General features: G+C 61.2%; 1 protein-coding gene across 1 annotated transcript in view; it reads right to left on the bottom strand.

Annotated features, from left to right (window-relative positions):
* LOC111146193 (Rap associating with DIL domain) overlaps positions 1-23,326 on the bottom strand; it is a 79,576-nt gene that overhangs the window by 16,434 nt on the left and 39,816 nt on the right. Inside the window, exons 3-5 of the mRNA XM_022501633.1 lie at positions 22,279-22,917; positions 20,143-20,180; positions 14,702-14,862 (exon numbers count right to left, since the gene is read on the bottom strand). Coding sequence (XP_022357341.1) covers positions 14,702-14,862; positions 20,143-20,180; positions 22,279-22,917 — 838 coding nt within the window. The remainder of the gene's footprint in view (positions 1-14,701; positions 14,863-20,142; positions 20,181-22,278; positions 22,918-23,326) is intronic.

Here is a 23,326-nt window from a genome sequence, read left to right as displayed (position 1 = left end):
GCGCTGCACGGCTGCCGATACGGGACACGCGGGTCACACTCAGTGTCCACGGACGGAGGACAGGGTAAAAACTAAATCTGGTACGTGGTCTGATGAAATGTATTTCAGCCTTTAAAAAATCAAGGAAACCCTGCAGTGTGCTAGGACACAGATGAGCCCTGAAGACGTTCCGCGAAGTGGACTGAGCCGATCACAGAAGGAAAAATACCACAAGATTCTGCTGAGATATCTGAGGAGGTCCAACCCACGCGGAATGGTGGCTGCCAGGGGCTGGAGGGAGGGAGAGACTGGAAACTGCTAATACGCACTTCAGAACTTAAAGGGGTGGTTTTGGGGGCGCCTGGGTGACTCAGCTGGATAAGCGTCTGCCTTCGGCTCAGGTTGTGATCCCAGCGTCCTGGGATCAAGTCCTGCATCGGTATCCCTGCTCAGCAGGGAGTCTGCTTCTCCCTCTCCCTCTGCTGCTCCCCATGCTTGTGCACTCTCTCTCTCTCTCAATCTGTCAAATAAATAAAATCTTAAAAATTTTTAAAAAAATTTTATTAAGATTTTATTTATTTGACAGAGATCACAAGTAGAAAGAGAGGCAGGCAGAGAAAGAAGAAGGGAACTAAATACAAGAGAGATGAAAATAGTACCAAAAGAATACAAGGAACAATTTTATCCTAGTAACTTGGAGGACAAAAGCAGAAGTCCCCAAAATCAATACAAGCAGAGGGACAGAACCAGACACACCGATAATCACTGACGAAGCAGGCCGGGCCGGGGCGCCCAGATGCTCCCACAGGCTACCTCGCCAGCCCCCACGGTCTCACCACACACGACCTGATGCAGGGAACTGGAAACAGTGGCCCCATTCGCTTTCTGGGACCCTTGCTATTAAAGTCAGACCAGGACAATGGGTGAAAAATCCTAGATCACTTTGACGTGTGAATTCAGGTGAAAAAATGCTAATTAAAATGTCCACAAACTGTCAGTCACCATCCTGCACAAATCCGTAGCCACGAAGAGCTGAATCCCAGGGACTCAGCCACAAATCCGGATGCAAAGAGCAGCTAGCGCCGCGCCCGCGCTCACGGGCGCCCGGGGAGAAGGCCGAGGACCACAGGGGCAAAAAAAGCACGCGGTGAAGGTCCCCAGTCGCCCGCAGTGTGACAAGAAGCACAGCACAAGAGCCTGAAGCCCGCGGGGCACAATGTTCATGACGTGAAGCTTGGGTGTAGGTTCTTGGGTGACTGCTGTCTTCTGTGCTTTTCTACATTTTGGCAGTGAATCAAAAACTGTTTAAAAAGGAGAAAGGCAACATTCCCTGGGGATGGACTCGGGGCTGTTTTTTGGCCCTAACAACAGGCGTTCTGGACGCAGACCGGGCAGGAGCTGCTGGGGGGATGCCTCAGTTTCCCCGATGAGTGGGCACTCGGGAGGAGGAGGAGCTAGTTAGGGTGAGGGCTGGGTGAGCCCCTAAATCCTCGGCTCCATCCCCTCCAGGCCCCAACACCACCTGGAAGCCAGCCTGTCCCTCAGGCTGGGGGGCAAGGGTGAGGTGGCCACACCTGCCCCTGGGTCCCCAAGGCCAGCCCCTCACACAGAAAACCTAGAGCACAGTGGTCGGCGCTGTTGTCTCCACTGCCCTCTGAGGGGCCTGGTCTACACTGAGCGCCGCAGGGTGAGCTGGGCGGCAGAGCCTGGGCCTCCCAGAGCAGACTCGGCCTTGGGGGTACTGCACTGGGCCCTGAACACGTCCCCTATTGTCAGCACGGGCCAAGAAGCCCGCGTGTGCGAGCGGCAGGAACCGCACTCCACCTCCAGCCATTGGCGCATGGGGGAGGGGTGGGGGGGTCTGCGGCCCCAGGCTCCAGTCCCTGCCTGCAACAGGGGCGGAGCCGAGTCCTTGCCCGTCGCAGGACCGGGACGACACCGAAGCACTATGGCTACAGCACAGTCGCTGTGGACCAGCGGCAGACACAAGAGTGGAGCAGACCACGGACCCAGCTGCGAGGGGCGGGAATCACCCCTGGGACCACGGCCCCTTGGCAGCTGCCGCACCCGCACGGCCCAGAGGGACGCCAAGCGCACTTGCAGTGACATCGTGGGGCTCCGCTGCGTGCCAGGGCGGGATTCCAATGCAGGCGAAGCGCATGGGGTGTTCACGCTCACTGTCTCCCAAGCGTCCACGGCACAACCCCACGGCACGCTGCCCCCGGGGCACGTGGCTTGTTCTAGCCTCTGCGCTTATGGACGAGGACTTAGGAGTGGGCCGCGTGCGCCCCGTGTGCCAGCACCTCATGGCAGGGCCTCCTCGGGAGTGCACACGGCTGGGTGGCTGCACGTGCCCGTCCCCATCATTAACACCAGTTTGCCAAGTCCCAGCAGCACTCTGGACGCAACAACAGGGCTTTCAATGGACACGGACTGCCCTAGCTCCACGCCCGGAGTCTGCATTCTCCCGAAGAGGCGGGCTCTCTGGAGCACCGTCGTTAGGGGAAGTGAAGGCAGGACGAGGCTCTGGAGAGGTTCTCGCCGACTCGGTCTAACGGGCGCCCTGGAGAAACTCCCCAAACCCAGCGCTTCCCAGGGGCCGAGCGCAGACATGGAAACAGCCACTCAGAGACAGAAGGACAGTGCGACAGAAGCCCACAGCTGACCCCAAAGGTCTGCCCCCGCCCATCTTGGCCCCATGGGGTGGTGCAGGTCTCCCGGGATCTAGGGGCCCACGGGGAAGCCAGACTTACAGCTGCGCCTGCTTCTCCGCCAGTTCTTTGGTTTTCTCCTACAGTTACAAAGACAAGAGAGCAAACATGAGAAAACACAGGATACCACAGGATGCGCTCCATGAGAACACCACTAAATCCACAGGACACCGTCCACCTAAAAACCACGGCGCTGTTGCGGCAGACATCCTGCACCGTGCGGGCTGTTTACCGGAAGCGCGGCTGGAAAGGATAAGTTTCCGTTCCATTCCTGAATGTGACCTGCGCACTTCCCGCAGCAGACAGAACCTACACCCCCTGGCTCACCGGCGCTGTGAGAAGTTAAGTGGTCACACATTTCACACACCCCGGAATGAACACTCGACGCCGCTTACCGTTGAGCCTCACACACAGGCTCTTTGGCATCCGCCACTGGGGCAGTGAGTAGACGGACGTGTGCTCAGGTGTCCACAGTACAGTTAAACATCCCAGCAGGGACGCAGGCTTAACCAACATTTTCTGTCCTTTTTAATCAAGAAATGGTTCCTGCGGGGCACCTGGGTGGCTCAGTCGGTTAAAGCCTCTGCCTTTGGCTCAGGTCATGATCCCAGGGTCCTGGGATTGAGCCCTGTGTCAGGCTCTCTGCTTAGCGGGGAGCCTGCTTCCTCCTTTCTCTCTGCCTGCTTGTGATCTCTCTCTCTCTCTCACTGTCAAATAAATAAAACATTTTTTAAAAAAGAAAAAGGAAGAGAAAGGAAATGGTTTCTGCTTTCGTAGCAAGTTGTCTTCTGTCTAAGCAGAGCCCTAGCTGCTGACCCTGTTACTTGTTCTAGGATCTGCCTCAAGTGGGTGGGAGATAGAGCAGTTGATGCCCAAGACACAGACGGACAAACGAAATGTCTGGGGCTCTCAGAAGACCAGGGCTGAGGCCCACGAACAGGGGGAAGCATGTGGGGAGGCACACAGGGAATGGCCTAGGTCTGGACTCCTCTGCTTCTGAGCTCCAGACCTTGGATGAGGTTGTTCACCTCGACAAGCCTCAGTTTCCCCAGCTGGGACATGGCCTATGGCACAGGCATCATAGCGTCTGGCTCACTAGGAAGTGTCCGCCCCAGAGCTGACTTAGGATGGGACGGTGTTCTGTGTAGACAGTCACCGCAGGCCCTGGTGTGGTCGGGTTCCCGCATGGCACGGACTTGACCTGGCCCGAGCACAGACCACACAAGGGAAGCGACCACACCAGAACAGTCCCAACATCGATCCATGCGGGAACCCTGGGAGGTTCAGATGCCCGCCATGCACATGGGTAACTTACACAAATCTCTGGATGTGACGGCCCATGTTGGTTTTTGCTTTTAAAAGGCTTTGAACATTTTAAATGTGGGTTTTAATCTTAGGACCCCATTCAGTTTCTACAATCTACGCAGTTTACAGGCCAGGATGAATGGGCAACTCTTGGAGGGACTGTGTGTAACCACCAGCCACGCTTTGGGTCCCCGGGGAGTCCAGGCAGTAGAGGGTGGGAGGGGCCAGGAGTCGGTGGGGACCCTGAGGGCTGGACCCAGGCAGCCTGCAGCGCGCTTGCCCGGGCCCTGCAGGGACAGGTCTGCACTTGCCCCCAGGGGATGCCTGGCGGGGCCCGGAGCCGTTTCCGGGCCGGGAAGGGAGCGCTGGCAGGCAGCAGGTGGAGCCCAGGGGCGCTGGCTGACATCGGACCACATGCAGGCCGGCCCCCCAGCCGGGCCCAAACAGGCGTGGTACTGTGCTCTAGACACCCTGACGGAGGGAAGTGTTTCCACGTACAGAAGCCAGCCAGTCCTGTGCCCCCACCACCGGCTGATGAGGGCTCCACACCAGAGTGCTGGCAGAAGCCCAGCCTGCTCCTGGCAGAAAGCACAGGGCACGAAGGCCAAGTGGGTGTTGGGGCTCGGGGGCTCAGGGGCATGCCGTGGCTGGGCTGCACTTGGGAGGGACACGGGACCAGAGCTCAGGATGCCACAGCTGACTGCACAGGGACAAAGCGCCACAGAGGACACCCTGGGCTCACTGGGTGTGCACAGGCAGGGCAGGCTGGCCCTCAGACTTCCCACAGGTGGCCCCAGTTCCCACCCAGCTCCTGCCACAGCCACAAGCACCCTCCCACCTGCCACGGCCGCACCCAGCACGCCCGTGACTGACCCAGACTGTCTCTCGGATGGCCTTGGCGATCTTGAGCAGCAGCTGCCCGAATGAGCCAGGTTCCAGGCGGGTGGCCGAGTGCTGGATGCAGAGGCAGAGGAGGAAGGCGGGGGCCAGCTTGTGGTCGTCCCCCCCAGGCTCAACCAGCGTCAGGATTCTCTGCAGCAGCGTGTCCTCCACCTCTGGCTCGAACTCCAGGTGCAGCGGCCTCAGCCGGGGCAGGGTGGCCGGCGCGGAGCCAGAGGCCGAGGTGCCCCGGGCCCGGAGCACGGCTCCGCACAGCCCGCAACTCCGTGGCATGGCACGCAGCCGGGCCAGGGCCTGGGCAGGCAGGGGCTGGGCCTGCGCTGGGTCCTTGAACAGCAACAGGTAGTATAGGCCAAGGGAAAGCAAGTCCCCGTGGCGCAGCACCACGGCCCGGCCTCCAACCTCCGCGAAGTTGACAGAGACGGGCGCCCCGGGGATAGGTTCCAGCACCAGCCTGCTCGCCGCCGGCTCCGGGCCCGGGGGCTGGTGCCTGCGGATGGTGCAGTGCAGGGGCAGGATATCTGGGGCCGAGAGGCTGACGCTGGGCTTGCTGGACGGGGTCCTCTGGCCCACCGTATGCTGCTCCCGGTTCAGCAGGTACACCAGGCTGTCCTGAAATGCAAATACTAGGCCTCAGGAGCAGGACACCACCTCGGGCAAATCTGTCACTGGGAAGAAAGGAAAAGGTGTCCCCATCTCTGGTCACCTAAGCCACATGGCCAGGGCTGCCATCCTGGGCCAGCCCTGCCCTGGAGCCCTTCCTAGGTTACTGCTGGCCCCAGCCTGCCCCACACTGGGCACCCATGCTGTCCCCAGGAGAGGGGGCACACCAGAGGAGGAGGAGGCACCAGAGGAGGCCTCGGGGGCACACCGGACACCTAGGGATGACTCCAGCTCAGAGACAACAGAGGCCCGACAAGGGCCGCGCTGGGCACAGTCACTGGTTCACAGGCATGGCCAAGAGCCGCCAAGCACCCCTCACCCCCGCCGGTGATCTGTGACCCGCTGTGGGCAAACTCCTTCCCCTGCGGCTCCAGCTCGGCGAGGACAGATGCCTCCTCGAGAGACAGCGTCTCCCCAAACCCTCATGCACTGACACTGTTTCATAAACAAGAAACTTCCTGTAAGAAAACTCCTGAGCCTGTGTTTCTGGAGCAATAGGTCTTAGCAGTGCAGAAAGCAGATGTCAGGCTAAAGACCGAGTCTGCACCCAGAAGAACCGGCGGGATCGGGCGGCACCAGCCTGCACCAAGACGGGCCCCTGACGCTGGCCTCCCAGTGTGTGCGGTGACCACTGGGGGCCCTCAACTTAGCTCCGCCTCACGGGAATGCGACAAGTCACCCCACGACTGAAGGTCTACTGCGCTAGTAAGACGTGCCGTGTATGGAGAAGCGCGCTGAGGACACACGCACGGAGGGCGCCCTCCCCTCTGGACCCTGCCCAAGGAACTCCCCACCCCCGACCTCTCCGCGGGGAGTCCGCCTAAGGACTCCTTCCCTCCAGCTCTTGCCTGTGGGCTGGAGTGGAGCCCCAGGAAAGTCTCGTCCGCAACCCCGTCCGGCCTCCCGTCTACAGCCTGCAGGCGCCAGGCCGGGTTTGGTAGGACTAAGCTGAGCTCGGAGAGCCGCACAGCGCGCACCGGTGGAGCCTGAAGGGGGCTCAGCAACCCGGCGGGGAGCAGAGGAGCCGGGAGGAAGAGCCGGCAGGAGCTTCTGGGGAATCCGCCCCTCCAGCCAAGGGCCCCGCACAGACATGGTGGGAAGCATGGGCCTGGGGGCCTGAGGAGGCGGCTTCCCGCAGCACACTCCTGGCCTGGAGCCCCACAAGCCTGCCGAGCACCCATCTGGACAAGGGGGCGGGCCCATGTCGGGGTCCCCACAGCCAGGGCACGGTATGGCCTGAGACACCGCCTGGAGGATGGCAGACGATTCTTTGAGAAGGAACCTGGTATTAGGTGAGCTCCCCTGCCTGCGGGCTCCTGCTGGGGCCTGGACAGAGAATGCTTTGGAAACCAAGCACAGGGGAAGCCTCTGCTCCCTCCAGAATCTAGGACAGCCCCGCTTCCACAGCCTCTTCAACGCCAGAGCTGACTTGGTGGCTCGGACCACTCCGTGGGGTGGGGACGGCCGGGCGGCGGGCAGGGGTGCTCACGTGCTGCTGGCTGTAGCCCTGCAAGAGGAGCAGGTGGGGCGACTCGTAGAGGGAGAAGCGCATGGTGTCCCGGGCGCGCTCCTCGGGGCCCTGGGTGGCGGCTGAGCTCAGGCTGCTCTCACTGACGGTGCGGCGCAGCGGGGGCATGGGGGGGCTCCGGGCGCCCCCTGAAGCCAGGACTGGGGTTCCCTTGGCACGGTGCCGCTGCAGCCTCCGGGCCTGGGCGTTTATCCCTGAAACAGAAGCAACACGGGGCAAATGGTCAGAGGCTAACTGAGGCTCGCCTCCGGGCACCGCTGAATTCAGATCTCACGGACCCACGCGTGACACCAGGCACTGTCTGCTCAGCAGAGCTGGAGAAGCGTGTGAGATTCCACCCTTTGACCCCATCCCGGCCAGGCCGGGACACCTCTGGGGCTTCCTCCGAAAAGCAGGCAGCCCAGCCGTCCATGACCTGAGATGCCCTGCAGGAGCCCATGACCCACCCCATCCCTAGCAGCGGCACCGCAGCCCCTCCCCTCCCAATGCCAAACCCACTGCAGCATCAACTTCTGCTGGGTCACCATGCTCATGTGAGTCGCTGCCCTGTCCCCAGAGCCCTGCTGGCCCACCAGCGTGTGTGCACACGTGTGCGTCAGGGGGGACAGTGCCCATGTACACGTACATGAGTGCGTGTTGTGACCAGGTGAGACGAGAACCCTGCATGGTCCCCCCATACCCCCCTTACAGTGCCCTCGTCACCTGCATGTTCCCCCCCACACCCCCTCTACAGTGCCCGCGTCACCTGCACAGTCTCCCCGCACACCTCTTTAACGTGCCCTCGTCGCCTGGCGCACTGAGCCGGCTGGTCTGTCTAGGACAGAATGGCTGCTTGTCCCCTGAGGCCGCCCCCGCCAGGGCCAGGTCAGAACGCACATGCGTGCACGGACACACACACATGCAAACACGCACGCACACATGTGCACATACACCCCCCCATGAAAAAGTCTTATGCATCCAGGATGTGGTCTTTTAAACTGATGCCGCTGCAAACCCAGAAGCCAGACGGAGCCCAGGTCGGGCTCCCGTCACCGGCACGGGCAGGGCTCACCCTGGCGCGTTCTTTCACAGCCCTCTGCCGACTCTGCTCTGCACAGCCTCCCTCCCTCCACCCCCCCTGCAGCCTCCCTTCCCACAACCATTCGCCCCGAACAGACGAACAGACAAAGCCCGAGAAGGCGAGGCAGGCTAGCTGCAGTGAGGTGCTGCCTTACCGGAGACCTGCCCTTCCCAGAGGAAGCCGGCTTCTGCAGCCTCGGGAGGCGGGAAGCGAGTCTGCAGGAGGCCGGGCTGTTGGAGAGCTGCAGTGCGCGGCTGTCTGAGGCTGTCGCCCGGGCGCCCGCTGCTCCCTGCCCGCTGCAGAGCCGGCCAGCCCAGCCCCTGGCAGGCACCAGCGTCTAGGGCAGGGGGAGGAAGGGCGGGGGAGCAGGGGAGGCGGGGAGTGGGGGCCGGGGGCAGGCCGGGATGGGGAGAGTAGGCAGGAGGGAGCGGGGTGGGGGGGGGAGCAGGAGGGCATGGAAGCAGGTGGGGGGAGGCAGAGGCCGCAGGGGGCTGTGGGAAGGGCAGAAGGAGGTGGGGGACAAGCGGGGCCAAGGGTGGGGGGAAGGCAGGTGGAACCAGCAGGGGCTGGTAGGGCAGATGGAAGCCAGCCTCCCCTGCCTCAACTGCCCTGTCCCACCTGCCCCTCTTAAGGATGACAGACCCCAGCACTTGAGGCAGCGCGGTATGACCATGAGGGCATACCTAAAAGAAGAAACATTTAAAAACCAGCCCAAAATGAAGTTCTAGGCCAGAAGCTTCTCCGTCTGGGATGGAGCCAGAGGATGGGAGGAGCCTCAGAACCACCTTCCAAGAGTCCGGAGCCTGAGACAGGGTCCTTTCCTCTTAGATTCCCAGGGGCTCCCAGGGGCCCCCCAGCTGAGGCCGGAGACCGATGGCAGAGTCCCCGGGCTGTAGCCCACAAGAGAGCTCCCCGCCGACCAGGCTCCAGTGCAGCTGGGCTCCCACAGCCCCTGGCACATGGCCCTCCCTGGGCCCAGGGCCGGCTTCCCTGACCCCGCTGGGGCAAGCAGCAGTTCCCACCCTGCACTCGGACCCTCGGTCTGGCTTCCAGGTCCCCTTACTGGGTCCCGGGGCGGCCATGTGAGCACAGAAGGGCCAGGGCTGAGGGGCGGTGGGGTGCAGCAGCCATCAGAAGGGACGCACCCAGGCCAGCATGGCTCAAGGGCAGCGCAGCCCACAGCGCCCAGCAGACGTGACCCTGACGGGACCCCGCGTACTCCGGCCCGTGGCACCGCTGGGAGAACCCTCATGCATGCATAGACACCCATGCAAGGACACAGAATGGGCCACGGTACCCTCCGGGGGACTGTGATCGTAGGCTAAAGATGCTGCAGGGGGAAAGGGGGGGGGTCAAGCGTGCCCCCGGAAGGGGGTGGAAGCAGCAGGCTGGAGAACAACACAGAAGGAGGAGGACGTCCCGGTCACAGCCCTCAGAAGTGCGGGAAACGTCATTGTGTGCTGCTCACGGGTTAGGGGTCACCTACGCACCCACGGAAAGCTCTTCTTAAAAACAGATAAAAGGGGCGCCTGGGTGGCTCAGTGGGTTAAAGCCTCTGCCTTCGGCTCAGGTCATGATCCCAGAATCCTGGGATCGAGCTCCGCATCGGGCTCTCTGCTCCGCGGAAAGCCTGCTTCCCCCTCTCTCTGCCTACCTCTCTGCCTACTTGTGATTTCTGTCAAATAAATAAATAAAATCTTAAAAAAAAAAACAAAACAGAAAAGACATGCAGCAAACTGAGGAAACGGCTGTCTCGAGGGGCGGTGCGGAGTCTGCGTATGACCAGGTACCGCAGCCGGCAGGACACACGTGCAGCCCCAGAACCTGGCCCTGTCTGTGGCTGTATACAGACAACGCTCTGCTTTCATTTAAGAAAATTCTAGATTTTTCTTAATTTCAAGATGTCATGTCAGTTCTGGGAGGAAGATATGGGTGTCAGCCACATTATGTAAACTGTTACTTCTTTAAACTTTCTTCAAGTAAAACTCAAAAACATTTTGTGGGTCTACCCCAGGTGTGTGACCATGGCTTCCCCATGGCGGGGTGGGGCGCTCTGGGGTCAGGCCAGCCTGATGCCGCTGCTGGAGATGAACCCCAGCCCCACACCCGGGGAGCAGCTCAGAGGAGGACCCGAGGCTTCCCGAGGGCTTGTAGGACAGCCCCTTCCCTGATGACATCTGATTCTCCTTCAACTTTGCCATCATCAGGTCCATGTGTCTGTGCACCGCGCACAAGGACAGAGCTGCCGAACTGTGTGGTCCTCCGCTCTGGGTGGGGAATGCCAGGTGGCACACAGCCCGACAGAATCCTGGCCAGATTCACCCCCAGAAACCTTCAAAAGCATGGCACATGCCACTGGCCGGCACAGCACGGCAGTTTTCAGGGCACTGAGCCCCTGGGGCCCAGGCTGCCTGTGATGTGGCTAAGGAGCAGAGAGCAAGGGCTGGGGGCCGGCAGGGTCTGGGGCCTGATGGTGGGGTCTCTGCACCCCCCTCCCCCCACCGGTCAGGGATTTCATTCACAAGGGGGAGACTGCACCAGGAAGCACTGTTTTCCAGCAAAGGAGTTCTAATGAAATAAGAGGGTGGCAGGGTCCACAGCTTCCAGGCCACAGGGAGTCTAGGTGGAAAGCGGTTCACCCTATGGAAGAGCGCCTCCCCTGGCCTGTGGGCGGAGTGGGTGGAGATGCGCTCCAAGGCCTGGGAGGCCAGAGGACACCCACTCTCCCATCACACCCGCCACCCTCCGCACATGGGCCGGACATGCTGATCCCACAGTTTCCTGCTCCACTGCGACTGAGCTCAGTGGGGCCAGAGGTTCTGGCCTGATTCTGTAGGTCTGAGGGACACCCAGGAATCTGTACTTCGTAAAAGCACCCAGAAGGCTCTGGAACACGGTAGACAGGCAGAGGAACTCCTGCAGGGCCACTCTCCCTTCTTTGTCCCCAAAGCCCTGTCTACAGAGATGCACGGAGCCCTTGGTAAACTTACTTGACCACCTACCAATTTAACTTGAGTTTTGGATTTCTAATTCTTTTCTCTAGACAAGTGTTTGTCAGCTCCTGGAAAGGTGGCAGATACAGGCTCCCCACTCCCACCCTGACATACCCGCCCCGGTGGAAAAGCAGAAATACCCAGCAGAGGAGGGAAAGCAGGGGTCTGGGTAATCAGAACCTGGGGAGGGTTCTGTGCTGCCCCAGGGCACACATGGGGCCCACCTCGTCGGGTTCACAAACAAGGACACACACAGGACCCATCTTGTCATGTTCACAACCAAGGACACACACGGGGACCCACCTTGTCATGTTCACTACCAAGGACACACACACGGCACCCACCTTGTCGTGTTCACAACCAACGACACACACAGGACCCACCTTGTCATGTTCACAAACAAGGACATACACAGGACCCACCTTGTCATGTTCACAATCAACAACACACACAGGACCCACCTTGTCGTGTTCACAACAAAGGACACACACGGGACCGACCTTGTCGTGTTAAAACCAAGGACACACACAGGACCCACCTTGTCATGTTCACAACCAACGACACACACAGGACCCACCTTGTCATGTTCACAACCAAGGACACACACACAGCACCCACCTTGTGGGGGTCCCATGGCTTGGGGGAGCAAGAGGCTCTTACTAGGCTGCTGGGTTGTAGCAACCCCAGGCTTTCAGAAGCACGCAAGGTGCCCACTGCTGACCACGGCCCCTGTAGATCAAACGTGACCCCCGGCCGACCGAAGCCAGCAGGACCCGGACCAAGGAACCAGTTCCGAACCCTCTCCCTGGAGCGGGGCCCAGACCAGGGGACCTCCAGGCGGCCAACTTGTCTGAGAAAGCCCACCTCTACCCCCCGCAGGGGCATGAGGGCTCTGGCAGAGGAGGGACGGCAGAAAGAGGCGGCGGCCAGGACTCTGCGGAACACAGCCATGGGGAGGCTCCCGGCAGATGCCACATGGGTCTCTCTGATGCCACGGGGAAAACCAGCTGAAACACTTGCTCCCGTGGTGCAGGCTCTGCTGGGTTGCTCCCAGATACAGGGTCCCTGTGCTCAGTTTCCGACCAAGCTGACACTCACAGAAGCCCTTTGGGGGTCAGGGGCCTGTACTTGAGGCCCCCAGATCCATAATGGCTAAGGCAAAGCCACGAAGGCACCCAGAGAGCTCTCCGTGGATAAAATGCCCCCACCCCTGCTGGGCCCACCTCCCGGCTGCCCGTGGGAGGGAGGCGTCCTGGGTAAGAGCTTGGAACAACCGAGATTGTTTGCGGAACGCAAAGGCGATTTTCCAGTATTCAGGACGTGACATCTGTTTTCAGAATTCTTCCCACAGAAATTTCCTGCTGAAGGTCAGGAGGCCGAGAGGCGACTCTAACCTGGCCTCTGGCCTCTGGCCTCTGCTGATGTGATGTTTCCTCCAAGCTCTCCAGCGCCTGCCCCACACAGGACACTGTTTGTGGGATGCCCGGGTCCTGCCACAGCTTCCCCGGCCCACACACTCCCCAGGGTGGACAGAGGCGGGGCCCCGGCCACGCAGCAGCTCTCTCTCCCAGCATCAGCCAGCCTAAACGACCTCCAGGGCCAGACCAAAAATAACTCCCTCCGAGAGCAGAGGCAGCAGCTACGGAAGTGGAGCCCCCACCAGCTCCAAGTAGCCCGTTTAACGCAGCCAGATGCGGGGTCCCTGTGCTCGGGCAGCAGGCCCGACGGGACCCAAAGACCACAGCCTCTCCGCAGAGCGTGTGAAACCAGGGCAGACGAGATGGGGCCGCGGGACTCACCCACCAACACTGTGCCCAGAAGCCACGGCAGCAGCAGTTCTCCCCGCTCACTCTGCTGCGGCCAGGATGGGGGGACTTGCTGTCAACACCCCCAACCTCAGAAGGGCCACAGGCGCTTGGAGACCAGCCAGAGGCCCAGTGCTCCCCGGCCAGCGCCACGTCCAGAAGAGGGGCCCCTCCGCTTGGAACCGCTGGAGGCCGCAAGGAGACAGGCTTCAGAAGAGGGAGGCCCGAGGTTCTGGAAGCACCAAGCTCGGGACAGCCCAGTGCCCTGGCTTTGGAGACGCACAGGGAAGACTGTTTATGTCATATTTGGGGGAAAAAACCAGGTAACGGGCTACTTCAGGCCCAGGCCTTGGGACAGAGCACATAGCAGCCTGTCCCGCGAGGTCTCACTGGACGCCTTGCACAACGTACACCCAAGGATAACAGGGATGGGGGCAATAGGTCAACAGGCCTAAATGCCCACTGGGACACAGAAGGTTCCAGTATATCCCTCTACATCTCCCCAGAAGCCCTAATTCCCAGGCCCCAGAAGCCCAAGGAAGTTCCCAATGTCCCTTTCACTTTGAGGTGGAGGATAAGAAAACACAAAGAAGCCATGACTGACGAGAAGGGACCCAGACACAGCGGCTGGCTCTGTGTCCCATCACCCCGACACGTCCCCACCAGGCCTCCTCCACTGGCTCCACGTGGCCCAGCACTGGCCCAGCTGGCCCTCCGGCCCACCCATCTGCAGAGCTCCCAGGCGGCTGAGCCAGCACACAGTAGGACAGCCTGCCCTGTGCAGACCACCGCTCCTCACCGTCAGTCACCAGGAGCCCCTCAGCTCTGGTAATCTAGCCCCTCCTGGGGGCTCAGCAGGGTCCCACACCACCTGGACAAGGTCCAGGGCCGGGTCCAGGGCCCCAGGCTATGTGCTCGGGGTTCTCCCACACGGAGCCCACGGCCACCCCCCGGGAGACACAGCTAAGCACACAGACGCCTAGCTGCGTCCGGCAGACTGAGCCCACAGGGGAGCCTTGGCCAGGCCCAGCCTGCCTGCCTGGCTTCCCTCCCAGCTCCGGGGGGAGCGGGGGGTGGGGGAGCAGCCTTCAGGGGCAGGGCCGCTGACCACGCCTGCCCAGGACCCCCCCACCACAGGGACAGAGGTGGGTGAGCGGCTCTGGTTTTGTTACAGGAGTGAAGGAGCTGGATCAAAACCCGGTTCACCCACGGAAGGCTGTGGCCCCGGCCCCTGGAGCCACCCCACCCTCCTTCCCCACTCGTTCCTGGGGCCACGAGGCAGACACGTGGCAACTGAAGTCACAGCCAGCCTCAGGGCCAGCTGAAGCCACGCTCTTCTGGAAGCCCCCACCTCTGGCTGCCCCAGGCAGTCTCTCCCAGTGCTGCCATCTCAGGTTCTGCGGGCACATTCCCTGCCACAGAGTCCCGAAGCCACCCAGCCCCTGGGGCACCGTGTCTCCTCTCAGAAACCCCAGAGCCCCCAGTAAGGGAGAGCCCGGGGCCGAGGCACCGCATGCTTTCTACCAGCCTCCCCCGGCGACACGCAGCGGAAGACACTGAGTGCATGACACAACAGGGGACACGAGGCTGGGTCTGCCTGACCGCCAGGGTCACCCCCTCTCAGAGGGACCTGGACACAGTGCCACCTCCCTTGGTTTGAGCAGCCGACTCCAGCCTGGGATGAAGAGGGGCCGGGCCACTGCCCCCCCCTGGGGGCCCCCCTGTCCCCACACTCGCCCCGGAGCGGCAGCCCGCACCTGTGACGTCCAACTCCTCCTCCAGACTCTGCATGTAGAGCGGGCACTTCTGCTGGATGAAGTAGAGCAGCTCCACCGAGTTGGACATCCAGAAGAGAATGTGCTGCAGGTCCGGGACCAGGCCCGCCATGGGGAAGCTGGCCAGGGACAGGGGCTCCTGGCTGCCAAGACAGAAGACCCAGAGTTAGTCCCGGACGGGCCTCCAGGAAGGGAGGCCAGATCAGCACTGTGCACACAAGGACGTTCGTTCCAACAGGACACCAGTGGGACCCCAGCAAACCCACCGCGGCCCAGCTGGGACAGGGGGTACACAGACAAGCCGCGGGACACGTGGGCTGGAGACGCACGCTCTCCAGACGGTGCAGGAAGGGCCACCAGGGGCCACAGCCCTTGGGAAAGGATGCTTGTAAACTCTTCTCGCATCTTCTCTTCTGGGACTGAGACAAGGAGGGAGCGTGGAGGAGCGCGTGGGTGTGTACGGGAGGGGGCGGCCGGCGGGCGGGAGCAGCAGCCCGAGTGTCAGGCTGTCGCTGACGCTAAACCAACAGCAAACGAACTGCTGTGGGAGGCGCGCGAGCAGGATTAGCTAAAAACTCCTGGTCGTAGTCGGAAGATGGTATGGAGACTCCGTGGGTCAGACAAGGCCCTGAGAGCGCGTCACTGGGAGACTTAGGGTTAACAGTCAGGAAACCAGAAGCTGCCCAATTCGGGCCTGGTGCTGCCTACACAAGCTCTTCACACGGACTCCCCTGGTAGGGCCGCACGTGTCGCTGCAGCTCGTTAAATCAGAAAGCTTCCAGGCACCGGGCACAGGGCTGGAATCTTCCCACCCCTCTGATGCCCATTACAAGCCTGGGCCACAGCTAGCTCGGGCTGGAGGTAGCCCTGGGGGCACTCCTTCCTCCTGAGCCGGCACCTTGAGACTCCATGCTCCCTTTCTGGGGGATGATGGCAACATCAGGGCCACCTGTCTCCTGGGTCCAGCGGGGTCTGGCCCAGCCCAGACCCACCCCAGGCCCCTCTCCTCGCCTCTGGTCTCCTGTGCACCAGCCCCTGGGATCCAGGACCTTGTGCCTGTGGCAGGAAGCCCCCAGCACTGTCCTGAGCCACTCTCCAGAAGTCCGGGGGAGGAGGCAGCGAGGCCATGCCGAGCTCTGGGGTTTCCTTGACTGCAGGCGTAAGGGCCAGTCTCTCTGGGCCTGATGTCCTGTCCTGTCGCACCCACTCAGCGGAGGCAGGTCAGCAGGCTGCGCTGTGGTGGCCTCTGAGGATGCCCGAGCCTGGTGGCTGCAGGGCCAGGACACGGTCTCCGGGGCCAGCATGACTGTACCCAGGGACTCTCCTGACAGGTGAGCACAGATCCGTTGAGCAGCAAACCACCCAGATGTGACTCAGGTCTGTCTGCGAGGGACAGCGCCCTGGGTGCCCGACGGTGCAAGGACCCCGCGCCAGAACAGCGACTCCGCAGGCCGACCAACAGCGGCAGGCCAGGCGGCGGCATCTGCGAGGACAGTGCTGTCCCCGGGCCTGGCCAGAGCACAGGGCCCTTTGTCCTGCCTGGTGGGCATCACCGCAGCTCAGGGACTTCCTGTCGTTCATGATGGTCACAGCCAGGGTCACGGTGGTCGGCTTGTGAGGCAGCCCCTGTGGGCCCGGGCGGGGACCTCAGGCTCCCATGTACATGTTCCTCTCGTGCCTGCAGTTTCATTGCTCTGACGTAGCTTCGCTCGTGTCACTGCGGTGTGACCGCTCTCTCTGCCCTGCTCCCCGCGAGGGAAGGCAGTGGCTTTGGGCCGGGTGTCCTTGCTCTCACTGCTAGGTAGGTCTGCGGCTGCCGCCCCCCGCTCGTCTTCCAGAGCCCCGAGTGCTGCGGGTCAGTAAGAAAGGATCAATCGGGCTCTTTGGAGCCGAATTCCATTGTGTTTCCCACATCCGCGGCCCTTCTCAATTTCACCCAGAACTCAAAGGGACAGAAGGGCCTCTCCTGACAAGCCAACCACCAGGTGTGGCCAAGTGGCGTTTCGGAGTCGAATCGCAGCACACCTGCCCCCGCAGGCCACACGCAGCAGTGCACGAACTCGGGGAGTCTGGGCCCTCCCTTCAAGTGAGCACGGAGCAGAAGCAACAGTTTCACGGATGGGACCCCAAAAGCAGACAAGTGGGATGACCTCATGCTGCCAAGCTCCTGCACAGTGGAGGAAGCCACAGCAGAGTGAAAAAGCCACCCACGGCACGCGAGAAACACTTGCAAACCCTGCATCTGAGCGGGGCTAGTTTCCAGACCCGGGAGGAACGTCAATCATTCGAAAGCAAAAAACACTAACAACCTGGATAAAAAATGGGTTGAAGACCTGAAGAGAGACTTCTCCAGAGAAGACCTCCAGACGGCCAACGGGCACGCAGGGAGGTGCTCAGCCTCGCCAACCGCCAGGTGAACACAAACCAAAACCACGACGCGCACTCGCCTCATACCTGTTGGAGTGGCCGTCGTCGAAAGGGCAAGAGATGACAAGTGTCGGAGAGAGTGTGGAGAGACCGGAGACCCTTGTGCACTGCTGGGGGGTGGGTGCAAAAGGGAGCGGCCGCTGTGGGAAACAGGACGGACACCCTCAGAACATGGACAATGGCGCCGCCGTCTGACCCGACAAGTCCACGTCTGCGTATTCACCCGAAGGAACCGATCGGGATCGCCGAGCGGTGCCCGGGTCAGCGCTGCACGGCTGCCGATACGGGACACGCGGGTCACACTCAGTGTCCACGGACGGAGGACAGGGTAAAAACTAAATCTGGTACGTGGTCTGATGAAATGTATTTCAGCCTTTAAAAAATCAAGGAAACCCTGCAGTGTGCTAGGACACAGATGAGCCCTGAAGACGTTCCGCGAAGTGGACTGAGCCGATCACAGAAGGAAAAATACCACAAGATTCTGCTGAGATATCTGAGGAGGTCCAACCCACGCGGAATGGTGGCTGCCAGGGGCTGGAGGGAGGGAGAGACTGGAAACTGCTAATACGCACTTCAGAACTTAAAGGGGTGGTTTTGGGGGCGCCTGGGTGACTCAGCTGGATAAGCGTCTGCCTTCGGCTCAGGTTGTGATCCCAGCGTCCTGGGATCAAGTCCTGCATCGGTATCCCTGCTCAGCAGGGAGTCTGCTTCTCCCTCTCCCTCTGCTGCTCCCCATGCTTGTGCACTCTCTCTCTCTCTCAATCTGTCAAATAAATAAAATCTTAAAAATTTTTAAAAAAATTTTATTAAGATTTTATTTATTTGACAGAGATCACAAGTAGAAAGAGAGGCAGGCAGAGAAAGAAGAAGGGAACTAAATACAAGAGAGATGAAAATAGTACCAAAAGAATACAAGGAACAATTTTATCCTAGTAACTTGGAGGACAAAAGCAGAAGTCCCCAAAATCAATACAAGCAGAGGGACAGAACCAGACACACCGATAATCACTGACGAAGCAGGCCGGGCCGGGGCGCCCAGATGCTCCCACAGGCTACCTCGCCAGCCCCCACGGTCTCACCACACACGACCTGATGCAGGGAACTGGAAACAGTGGCCCCATTCGCTTTCTGGGACCCTTGCTATTAAAGTCAGACCAGGACAATGGGTGAAAAATCCTAGATCACTTTGACGTGTGAATTCAGGTGAAAAAATGCTAATTAAAATGTCCACAAACTGTCAGTCACCATCCTGCACAAATCCGTAGCCACGAAGAGCTGAATCCCAGGGACTCAGCCACAAATCCGGATGCAAAGAGCAGCTAGCGCCGCGCCCGCGCTCACGGGCGCCCGGGGAGAAGGCCGAGGACCACAGGGGCAAAAAAAGCACGCGGTGAAGGTCCCCAGTCGCCCGCAGTGTGACAAGAAGCACAGCACAAGAGCCTGAAGCCCGCGGGGCACAATGTTCATGACGTGAAGCTTGGGTGTAGGTTCTTGGGTGACTGCTGTCTTCTGTGCTTTTCTACATTTTGGCAGTGAATCAAAAACTGTTTAAAAAGGAGAAAGGCAACATTCCCTGGGGATGGACTCGGGGCTGTTTTTTGGCCCTAACAACAGGCGTTCTGGACGCAGACCGGGCAGGAGCTGCTGGGGGGATGCCTCAGTTTCCCCGATGAGTGGGCACTCGGGAGGAGGAGGAGCTAGTTAGGGTGAGGGCTGGGTGAGCCCCTAAATCCTCGGCTCCATCCCCTCCAGGCCCCAACACCACCTGGAAGCCAGCCTGTCCCTCAGGCTGGGGGGCAAGGGTGAGGTGGCCACACCTGCCCCTGGGTCCCCAAGGCCAGCCCCTCACACAGAAAACCTAGAGCACAGTGGTCGGCGCTGTTGTCTCCACTGCCCTCTGAGGGGCCTGGTCTACACTGAGCGCCGCAGGGTGAGCTGGGCGGCAGAGCCTGGGCCTCCCAGAGCAGACTCGGCCTTGGGGGTACTGCACTGGGCCCTGAACACGTCCCCTATTGTCAGCACGGGCCAAGAAGCCCGCGTGTGCGAGCGGCAGGAACCGCACTCCACCTCCAGCCATTGGCGCATGGGGGAGGGGTGGGGGGGTCTGCGGCCCCAGGCTCCAGTCCCTGCCTGCAACAGGGGCGGAGCCGAGTCCTTGCCCGTCGCAGGACCGGGACGACACCGAAGCACTATGGCTACAGCACAGTCGCTGTGGACCAGCGGCAGACACAAGAGTGGAGCAGACCACGGACCCAGCTGCGAGGGGCGGGAATCACCCCTGGGACCACGGCCCCTTGGCAGCTGCCGCACCCGCACGGCCCAGAGGGACGCCAAGCGCACTTGCAGTGACATCGTGGGGCTCCGCTGCGTGCCAGGGCGGGATTCCAATGCAGGCGAAGCGCATGGGGTGTTCACGCTCACTGTCTCCCAAGCGTCCACGGCACAACCCCACGGCACGCTGCCCCCGGGGCACGTGGCTTGTTCTAGCCTCTGCGCTTATGGACGAGGACTTAGGAGTGGGCCGCGTGCGCCCCGTGTGCCAGCACCTCATGGCAGGGCCTCCTCGGGAGTGCACACGGCTGGGTGGCTGCACGTGCCCGTCCCCATCATTAACACCAGTTTGCCAAGTCCCAGCAGCACTCTGGACGCAACAACAGGGCTTTCAATGGACACGGACTGCCCTAGCTCCACGCCCGGAGTCTGCATTCTCCCGAAGAGGCGGGCTCTCTGGAGCACCGTCGTTAGGGGAAGTGAAGGCAGGACGAGGCTCTGGAGAGGTTCTCGCCGACTCGGTCTAACGGGCGCCCTGGAGAAACTCCCCAAACCCAGCGCTTCCCAGGGGCCGAGCGCAGACATGGAAACAGCCACTCAGAGACAGAAGGACAGTGCGACAGAAGCCCACAGCTGACCCCAAAGGTCTGCCCCCGCCCATCTTGGCCCCATGGGGTGGTGCAGGTCTCCCGGGATCTAGGGGCCCACGGGGAAGCCAGACTTACAGCTGCGCCTGCTTCTCCGCCAGTTCTTTGGTTTTCTCCTACAGTTACAAAGACAAGAGAGCAAACATGAGAAAACACAGGATACCACAGGATGCGCTCCATGAGAACACCACTAAATCCACAGGACACCGTCCACCTAAAAACCACGGCGCTGTTGCGGCAGACATCCTGCACCGTGCGGGCTGTTTACCGGAAGCGCGGCTGGAAAGGATAAGTTTCCGTTCCATTCCTGAATGTGACCTGCGCACTTCCCGCAGCAGACAGAACCTACACCCCCTGGCTCACCGGCGCTGTGAGAAGTTAAGTGGTCACACATTTCACACACCCCGGAATGAACACTCGACGCCGCTTACCGTTGAGCCTCACACACAGGCTCTTTGGCATCCGCCACTGGGGCAGTGAGTAGACGGACGTGTGCTCAGGTGTCCACAGTACAGTTAAACATCCCAGCAGGGACGCAGGCTTAACCAACATTTTCTGTCCTTTTTAATCAAGAAATGGTTCCTGCGGGGCACCTGGGTGGCTCAGTCGGTTAAAGCCTCTGCCTTTGGCTCAGGTCATGATCCCAGGGTCCTGGGATTGAGCCCTGTGTCAGGCTCTCTGCTTAGCGGGGAGCCTGCTTCCTCCTTTCTCTCTGCCTGCTTGTGATCTCTCTCTCTCTCTCACTGTCAAATAAATAAAACATTTTTTAAAAAAGAAAAAGGAAGAGAAAGGAAATGGTTTCTGCTTTCGTAGCAAGTTGTCTTCTGTCTAAGCAGAGCCCTAGCTGCTGACCCTGTTACTTGTTCTAGGATCTGCCTCAAGTGGGTGGGAGATAGAGCAGTTGATGCCCAAGACACAGACGGACAAACGAAATGTCTGGGGCTCTCAGAAGACCAGGGCTGAGGCCCACGAACAGGGGGAAGCATGTGGGGAGGCACACAGGGAATGGCCTAGGTCTGGACTCCTCTGCTTCTGAGCTCCAGACCTTGGATGAGGTTGTTCACCTCGACAAGCCTCAGTTTCCCCAGCTGGGACATGGCCTATGGCACAGGCATCATAGCGTCTGGCTCACTAGGAAGTGTCCGCCCCAGAGCTGACTTAGGATGGGACGGTGTTCTGTGTAGACAGTCACCGCAGGCCCTGGTGTGGTCGGGTTCCCGCATGGCACGGACTTGACCTGGCCCGAGCACAGACCACACAAGGGAAGCGACCACACCAGAACAGTCCCAACATCGATCCATGCGGGAACCCTGGGAGGTTCAGATGCCCGCCATGCACATGGGTAACTTACACAAATCTCTGGATGTGACGGCCCATGTTGGTTTTTGCTTTTAAAAGGCTTTGAACATTTTAAATGTGGGTTTTAATCTTAGGACCCCATTCAGTTTCTACAATCTACGCAGTTTACAGGCCAGGATGAATGGGCAACTCTTGGAGGGACTGTGTGTAACCACCAGCCACGCTTTGGGTCCCCGGGGAGTCCAGGCAGTAGAGGGTGGGAGGGGCCAGGAGTCGGTGGGGACCCTGAGGGCTGGACCCAGGCAGCCTGCAGCGCGCTTGCCCGGGCCCTGCAGGGACAGGTCTGCACTTGCCCCCAGGGGATGCCTGGCGGGGCCCGGAGCCGTTTCCGGGCCGGGAAGGGAGCGCTGGCAGGCAGCAGGTGGAGCCCAGGGGCGCTGGCTGACATCGGACCACATGCAGGCCGGCCCCCCAGCCGGGCCCAAACAGGCGTGGTACTGTGCTCTAGACACCCTGACGGAGGGAAGTGTTTCCACGTACAGAAGCCAGCCAGTCCTGTGCCCCCACCACCGGCTGATGAGGGCTCCACACCAGAGTGCTGGCAGAAGCCCAGCCTGCTCCTGGCAGAAAGCACAGGGCACGAAGGCCAAGTGGGTGTTGGGGCTCGGGGGCTCAGGGGCATGCCGTGGCTGGGCTGCACTTGGGAGGGACACGGGACCAGAGCTCAGGATGCCACAGCTGACTGCACAGGGACAAAGCGCCACAGAGGACACCCTGGGCTCACTGGGTGTGCACAGGCAGGGCAGGCTGGCCCTCAGACTTCCCACAGGTGGCCCCAGTTCCCACCCAGCTCCTGCCACAGCCACAAGCACCCTCCCACCTGCCACGGCCGCACCCAGCACGCCCGTGACTGACCCAGACTGTCTCTCGGATGGCCTTGGCGATCTTGAGCAGCAGCTGCCCGAATGAGCCAGGTTCCAGGCGGGTGGCCGAGTGCTGGATGCAGAGGCAGAGGAGGAAGGCGGGGGCCAGCTTGTGGTCGTCCCCCCCAGGCTCAACCAGCGTCAGGATTCTCTGCAGCAGCGTGTCCTCCACCTCTGGCTCGAACTCCAGGTGCAGCGGCCTCAGCCGGGGCAGGGTGGCCGGCGCGGAGCCAGAGGCCGAGGTGCCCCGGGCCCGGAGCACGGCTCCGCACAGCCCGCAACTCCGTGGCATGGCACGCAGCCGGGCCAGGGCCTGGGCAGGCAGGGGCTGGGCCTGCGCTGGGTCCTTGAACAGCAACAGGTAGTATAGGCCAAGGGAAAGCAAGTCCCCGTGGCGCAGCACCACGGCCCGGCCTCCAACCTCCGCGAAGTTGACAGAGACGGGCGCCCCGGGGATAGGTTCCAGCACCAGCCTGCTCGCCGCCGGCTCCGGGCCCGGGGGCTGGTGCCTGCGGATGGTGCAGTGCAGGGGCAGGATATCTGGGGCCGAGAGGCTGACGCTGGGCTTGCTGGACGGGGTCCTCTGGCCCACCGTATGCTGCTCCCGGTTCAGCAGGTACACCAGGCTGTCCTGAAATGCAAATACTAGGCCTCAGGAGCAGGACACCACCTCGGGCAAATCTGTCACTGGGAAGAAAGGAAAAGGTGTCCCCATCTCTGGTCACCTAAGCCACATGGCCAGGGCTGCCATCCTGGGCCAGCCCTGCCCTGGAGCCCTTCCTAGGTTACTGCTGGCCCCAGCCTGCCCCACACTGGGCACCCATGCTGTCCCCAGGAGAGGGGGCACACCAGAGGAGGAGGAGGCACCAGAGGAGGCCTCGGGGGCACACCGGACACCTAGGGATGACTCCAGCTCAGAGACAACAGAGGCCCGACAAGGGCCGCGCTGGGCACAGTCACTGGTTCACAGGCATGGCCAAGAGCCGCCAAGCACCCCTCACCCCCGCCGGTGATCTGTGACCCGCTGTGGGCAAACTCCT

The sequence above is a fragment of the Enhydra lutris genome, unplaced genomic scaffold, assembly GCF_002288905.1.
Source record: "Enhydra lutris kenyoni isolate GAN:26980312 unplaced genomic scaffold, ASM228890v2 scaffoldscaffold13, whole genome shotgun sequence".
In the NCBI taxonomy this organism is placed as follows: domain Eukaryota; kingdom Metazoa; phylum Chordata; class Mammalia; order Carnivora; family Mustelidae; genus Enhydra; species Enhydra lutris.
This window is presented reverse-complemented; position numbering and strand designations above follow the sequence as displayed.